Source organism: Nestor notabilis, unplaced genomic scaffold (genome assembly GCF_000696875.1).
Source record: "Nestor notabilis isolate BGI_N333 unplaced genomic scaffold, ASM69687v1 scaffold20015, whole genome shotgun sequence".
Classification (NCBI taxonomy): Eukaryota; Metazoa; Chordata; class Aves; order Psittaciformes; family Psittacidae; genus Nestor; species Nestor notabilis.
In genome coordinates, this window is record NW_009930019.1 from 5,625 (window position 1) to 13,087 (window position 7,463).

The 7,463-nt window shown below is 37.0% G+C and overlaps 1 protein-coding gene across 1 annotated transcript in view; it reads right to left on the bottom strand.

Annotated features, from left to right (window-relative positions):
* Positions 1–220: 220 nt before the first annotated feature.
* Positions 221–7,463, bottom strand: part of SLC25A21 (solute carrier family 25 (mitochondrial oxoadipate carrier), member 21) — a gene marked incomplete at its 5' end in the record, with an annotated part of 64,931 nt that continues 57,688 nt past the window's right edge. The window contains 3 exons of the mRNA XM_010015240.1: positions 221–364; positions 3,155–3,207; positions 4,019–4,200. Of these exons, the coding sequence (XP_010013542.1) occupies positions 294–364; positions 3,155–3,207; positions 4,019–4,200 (306 nt within the window). The remainder of the gene's footprint in view (positions 365–3,154; positions 3,208–4,018; positions 4,201–7,463) is intronic.

Consider the following 7,463-nt stretch of genomic DNA (forward strand, 5'->3'; position numbering starts at 1 on the left):
GTATCCAGAATTTTTAGTTTGTCCTTGAAAAACTAACTTGTTCCTATGTCTCCTATATATGTTTTCTTGTTTTGTAAAACAATTACACATATCAAATCTGCTATTTACTTATGCACTTAGAGAAGAGCATGTGCTTAAATGTTTTCCTGGATCAGGACCTAATTTGTCTTGAACTGTACTAACATCAGTGTAATCTGAGGGCATTCAACACCATAGAGGATGAGAATCACTTTTACTTTATTAAAGTGTGGTTTAGAATGCATATATTTTAAAGAGTACATTTTTCAGAAGAGCTACTTGCAATCAACTGTGTCCTGAAGCCATGCATAAATGTATTCATAAACCAAAAGCATCACTGCACCACCTGGAAGAAAAGGTATTATTTTACTACATATAAAATTCAGTATTTTCAAGGTGTTGTAGAGCATTTGTAGTGTGTAATCTAAACCAGAACATGGCAAAGCCTTATTTGCAAAATGGATAATTCTGCTAATTCCCCAATACATTAAAAATTCACCAATTCTTAAACCATATCATTTTTACTTAATATTAGACCATAAAGTTGATGTGACAAGCTTGTATTTTAAATCAAAATGACCCTGAGTGTGATTTTTCCTAGCATTTTGTCAAGTTTCATATTTTTCTTTGTTCTTTTACAAGTGAAGCTTTTCATCTAAGTGTGTGTATTTGTGTGTTTGTTTAGAGTTAGATCTGGTCATGAAAGAGCAACTTGAGTGGTGGAATGACAAAAATTCATCACCAGGGTGATGAAAATACTTCCAGGTAAGATTCAAGAAAGGTTTTCAGCTGTTTGGTTACCATGTCTAAAGCAGAAGATCACCGCAATGAAATGAGTATAATCTTTCTGTGCCTGTACCTGGCTATGCATCTGCAGGCAAAGTTTTAATCTGATGAATCATAGAATCACAGAATGGTTTGGGTTGGAAAGAACTTTAAGATCATGTAGTTCCAACCCCCCTGCTGTGAGCAGGGATGCCTCACCCTAGACCATGTCGCCCAAGGCACTGTCCAACCTGGCCTTGAACACTGCCAGGGATGAAGCATTTACCACTTCTCTGGGCAACCTGTTCCAGTGCCTCACCACCCTCACTGTAAAGAACTTCTTCCTTATATCTAATCTAAACTTTCCCTGTTTTAAGTTATGAAATGGCACTATCTGCTAGAATAGTTCATACCAGTAACAGTATAAGATCCCAGCTTGAATGCCATAAAGTATTTTTACTATTAGAAAAGACAGACTGAACATCTTCTGTAACCAGGCTGTATGAGCTAAAGAAGGGAACATTTCAGAAGGTGTATATGTGTGTATGTATATAGATATACAACTAAGCATACAGGGAAACTTCTAACTGGAAAAGATGGGAAAAGAGAATCAGATTCCAGGCTGCAGGACTAAAACTGTGTTGCAATCTGCTATTTGTGGGTGCCAGCACTGGGGCACAAATATTTTCTTGCCTTTGCCTGTTGGCTCAGTTGGTTAGTGAGTTACAGTGGTACCTCTAAAAAGTCTGCTGCTGAACTGGGCTGACCTTACTAGTTAGATAAGGTAGGTTCACACAGCCAGGCTCACAGAATTACAACATGAATTTTCCCATGTTAATTATCCTAATGAACCATCATCAGACTCGAAATCCTCTGTCAACAGCAACTCACAGACAGCTAGACAGAGCGAAAGTTTGCAAAAGGCTTTGACCAACAAACAAATCACAGACACAGTGTCTAAGATGTGATTTCAACTGAAATCAAGGCTGAATCCAATCCTCATACTGTGTGATCTGTTTGTGTATCTCCTCCTGAAAGCATTTGCATGTTGAAAGAAGGAATTACCTTTCCAGTTACAATAAAGATTGCATTATTGTTTAATCAGAAAGCCAAATCTACATATTAGCCAACAGGACTACACAAGCGTTTAAAATGAAGTGCGTACTTAACTGACTTGCTGGATCTGGGCCAGAATGCATAGTCATTTGTAAGATGCAAAATTTTATTCCAAAATCTGCTGTGCTAATGGGTACTGGGGAAGTGAAACTGCCTTCTCTTTGTCCTGTATGTCTAGTATCTTTGGAGTAGGAGGGAAAAGGCTTTTAGCTCCCAAGTTATGCCCAGCTGCCTTGTTTCCCCTCCCCACCTTCTTCCTTTATCCTGCACAATAACCAGGCATGGTCTCACACTTAGCCAGACGGGTTGGATATGCAAACATTTACAGACAAACCAAATGACTCCTTTACACTGTAGAACAGACTCTGTACCTACTTGTTTTTAACCATGTGTGTTCTTGCCTATTAAACCACCTTGCACAATTTGAAATACAATTTCATGGGAATGGGATACTGTTCAAATTGGAGCTTCTGCTCTTTTGGACACAGATTGCCTCTGTGGACTGGCAAAGTCTAAGGGCCAAGTGCTTTGCTTTCATGATTAATCAAAACCAGCCAGAGAAAAACAGTCTAAAAGCCAAAGAAGATACAGCTCTTAACCACTGTTCTCCTGCATTTGGAGTAACAAGTAGTGAGAACAAACCCAGTGTTAATCTGTCCTTGTCCTCTTAGTCTTCTAGGGCTACTCAAGGCTTTTCCCAGCTCATGTTATCAGCCTTTTAGTGTCTGTTCTTCATAGTCCCCGCAGAGCACAGGAGAAGAAAGTAACCGGAATTTGATATACTTGGGCTATACTTCGACTAGTTGAAAGCATTTACACTGGAGAGACTCATAACCTGCATTTTAAAGTGACTTTAAATGGGTACAGAATAGTGCTAATGAAACCAAAATTTCACATTAGAAGGAACAGGAAGCTTTAAGAAACACTCCCAAAGGTTTTACAGTTCTGGCATTTGCATGGATGCACTTCGGCTTGTTCACAAATAAAACAATTACATAATCCAGCAGTTACTTGGCTCTGCAGTTCTCTGATGTGTATGTGTAAACGATTTTTTTAGACACAGGTTTAGCCAAATTCATCTATGATACTATTAGATGATGGTATTATCAACAGAAATTATTCCAAGATGAAAGAGATTTTAGTGATTTCTGGTACACTGTTTCATTTATTTGACTGATGCTTACTACATTTTGTCAAGAAACTGAAACAGAAAAATGGGAAGAAAAAGCAAGAACAAAAGCAGTATAGAAATTACCTGGACCAAGCCTCATGATCTTGGGAACCAAGCCTTTGTACAGAGCCAGAAATCTGTAGCAGAAGAAAAACAAACAAAACATTTCAAACAATATCTTGCTCTAAAAGAAGAATGGAATTTTAGCATGTGTTTGTTAAAATGCTGGCAGAGCACTTAGAAGCAATTATTTGAAATTACACATGTTCAATAGCAGGCCATATCTGGATTTTAACATTTTACAGAGGCAGATCAGATGAAGAGAAAAAGTTAATCAATGTTCAGCCACAAAAGCAACGTTGTGAGCCTAGCCAATCAGAAATATGACTTTAATCAGTGAGATGGTTTTACTTTCAAGACAAGTCTGTTAACAGCAGCTGCATGCATGGACAAAATGACCGCTATAATTGAATATCAAAGCTACAAGTCAGTCTCCACTTGAGAAGTATTTTAAAAAGTTGGAAAACATTATTGCCACAATATGCCCTGATTTAATTATTTCAGCAGTCATTTTAAAGGTACAGAGGTCTATATAATTACAATTAGAATAAATTGGAAAATAATCTGTTTTCTGTTGATATTTTACTTTTACAAAATGGAGAGTTGAAAAAATTACATCAGATACATGAAGCATTTATTTGTGGAACATAAATTTTGACAACCCAATAATCATCTTGCAAGTTGTCTGTAAAAGTTCACATGGAGGAGGAGGATATCTCCTTCTAATTCTAAAGAACATTTTCAAAATGTTGCATTGTGCTCTTTTGATTTGTGAGTTCAGGGTGGCTTAATGGTCCTCGTCAAATCTGAAATATAACAATGTGGTTTTATGGACCCATATGAACTAAAACAGAGGTCTGGACATATATTAAAATAAGAATGTTTTACCCTTCCTCTTTATAGACTGTTGCCATAGTTTTAAAACAGGTTCTGTACTTGATCTCTCCAGGAACTGGCTGTGGTCCTTGAATCCTACTTTTTGCAACATCAAAAGGAATGTTAATAATTGAGGCTATTGTTCCTGAGACTAGCCCTATCCCAAATTTCCTCAAAAACTCCAAATTTGGATCCTGCAAAAAAAGATAAAAAGAAAGAAAGAATAAAAAGGGAAACAGAAGGACCTATGCAGGTTAAGCACTATAAAGTAATATGTATTTAATCAGAAAACTCACACAACACACTCGTGTTATTTTAGCGGAACACATTAGGATTTCCTATGCTGGAACTTGTTTTCTTGACAATCCTATTGGCTATGTTTTTACACATGGTCTAAATTGCTGAAGTACACATTTCCTCACACAGGATTTATAAACACAGTTCATAAAGAAAGACTGGTATGGCATATGGGGATGATTTGTATAATTGGGCTTCACAATGTACTTAGTATTACTGTATCAAAACAGGAGAAATCCAAGCACACTATTAGCTAATTGGCCAGAATATTTTACAAATGACAGCAACTTCCACCATGAAGCCTACTAAAATGCTCATTTGTGTGTTGGACCCCCAAATGCTAAATTAAATAAAGGCTAATCTCGGTCTGCTGCCATTCCCCTCCAGGTTTTTTACATTTATTTTCACATGTAGCTGATCCACTGTACTGAGAAGTGCTAGCTTCCTGTTATTAACAATCCAACTCGGCGCAACTGCAAAAGAGCCTCCACGTTCTGCGCATTATAAACAGTGGTAACTCACTCAGCTAATTGGCTGAAGAATTTACAACAGATTGTTTCTGAACCCTACTATATGTTCATGATAAAAGTTAGAAGCAGGTTAGAAGTGCATCTAAAAACTTCTTGGCTCACTCACAGTTCACAGTTCAACTGGGTTTTATTTGATCTTTTAGAAAGACCTCCTACCTTGGCGTTTTCTATGACATCAAAGAACCCAGAGTTTATCTGGGAGTCAAAGTCTCTTGAAGCAAGTTTAATCCTATTTCTTTAAGTAGTGGAAGTCACAGGAAAGTGTGTTCCAGGGCATTTCCTATGCACATAAATTTTTTTGCTATTGCTCTTCAACACAAAGGACACATTTTTTTTGCTATATCAGACTCCATATACGTAGTTCCCCCTTTTTTTTTTCCATGAAGATACTTCAGTTATAGAAAATCATCAGTAAAATAACAAATGACCTTGCCATGTTAAAACATCAGCACTATGTTAAAATGAGAGTTCTCTGTTTCCTAAACCTGCACATTTGTGACTGAAAAAGGAAAGAATGAAGTTTTCCTTTCTAGATTAGCAACAAGAAACACAAATTGTAACTTCCATAATGTGCACTGGATGAAGTCCATACAGGTGTTTAAAGAGAAATGTCAAAATCAACAGGGCTTTATATTGCTTGCAGAAAAACTCAACACCTTGATTTCACAAAACATGAAATATACTGGCAATACTTTTTAAAAATTAGAATTACTTGTGGTATGTAGGGAATTGCAAGACTTTATTAGCAAAAAAGTTTAGCAACACATTTCTGTTTATTCTGTACACACTAACAGTGGTTTAAATGCAAAGAGAAAAAGGCAATATTTTTGGTATCTACAGAAGAAAAAAGGATCCCTTTTGAAGTTTGAGGGGCAGCACTATGGCAGTCCCACTCCAGCATGGTGCCTGCCTACCTCCGGGCAGCAGGCGTATGATTATACCCACACCTGAGAGCTAAGTACTAGTCCAGATTGTACTAACCTCCACAAACCAGGTTGCAGCTAGCAGGCTCCCAGTGCTCTGTTGACTTTTCGTAGTCCAGAAATGTCACAAAATGTGGTGCAAGGACACTTTCTTACATAGTGCCAGCCACAGTAGGCTGCCCTCTGGGCTAGGCAATATATGTCAGGCAAAAGTATTTACTTGTTACACATTAAATTTCATGACCTACTGCTCCTGACATATCATTTATATTTAAATGATTGAACATTTTCATATTTTGGTGAATACCCAATGCCCGTGTTGTCTGCTTTATTACTGAGAGCACCACAGACTATAGGATACAGTGGGTGTCTGCTCAAGTGAGTGTCTGTTAAAACCTGACACTGCACTAACACAACTAAAGGAAAATGAAACAAAATTGCTTTGTATCTATTCCAGTGACACAAAAGAAGTTGAAAGGCAGCATTTTGCCCATTCATAAAACTGGATTCTAACAAGATGCGCTGGGGTGTAGACTAGTTTTCCTGTGTAATTTGATTTTATTACGTACGTCATGGGAAAGTGTTTTTATGGCATCCATCACTATAATATCTGGGTAATTTAATTCGTATAATAGACTAAAATAATTTTAGCTGTTAAGAATAATTAAAAAGCATTTTTTTCCCTAAAAGTATAGCTTAGTGGCATTTTACTGTGTTAATGCTCTTGAAAAAAGAGATTTGCAAATATAATTTATGCCTCTAGACAAAGCAACATTGTCTGTCTATCAGTTAGGTGCCAGTTAGTGTTATCAGGAAGCGATGTCTTTCTATTTACACCAAAATCTGTCCTTTTCCAACCCATGGGCAATGTCAAAATATTCCTAACAGTCTAGAATCCTATGAAAGATAACGTAAGGATAAGGTAACTGTCTAGTGCTAAAGCTGCAAGTGGCTAGCAGTTATCTTCATATTATAGTCACTAACTTTGCACCATGCAGTTCACTGACCAAATATGATATATTTCATATGTCATACATTAGAAAATAAGATTCTGACAAGCTCCTCTTGCTTTCAAAAATGGCAGAACTGGAGGAAAATCACACATGAATTCTGATTTTTAAGCAAAGACAATTCTTATGTAGTATGAGCAGAATATATAGAACGGAAACTTGAGTTTAGATGGTGCCACACCACAGTACAGTGTACCACAAGGCACTGAAATGCCAGTGTGCTTATTCACAATGGAATAATTTTGCTGTGGTTGGATAACAATCTGGATCATCTCACCTTTTTACTATGATCTTCATAATCACATTTCCTGTACACCAGAGTCCCTGCCCTGTGAGCATCAGCAGCTATTAAAAATAGGGAAATTTAGGCATCACTAATAAACCTATGGCCATATGTATTCATGTCCTGCTGGATTTCCCTGCTTTCTTTGGGAGAAAAAAATTTTGAGATGTTATCTCTTTGCTTTTTATACTTCATTACTCCTATTGTAACATATTTAAAGATGTAGAGACTCCATAAGTTCATCCTGATTCACATGCTACTTAATTTCTTCTTATATATTTCATAATTTATAGGAACAGAAGATTCTAGCCCTAAATCTAGCACATACACGCCAATGTTCAAGAGTGTCTCTCGCTGGAGACATTTTTAATTTACCAGTTTCAGTCTCCAAAGCTCCAGGCTTTCCTTTCCCTA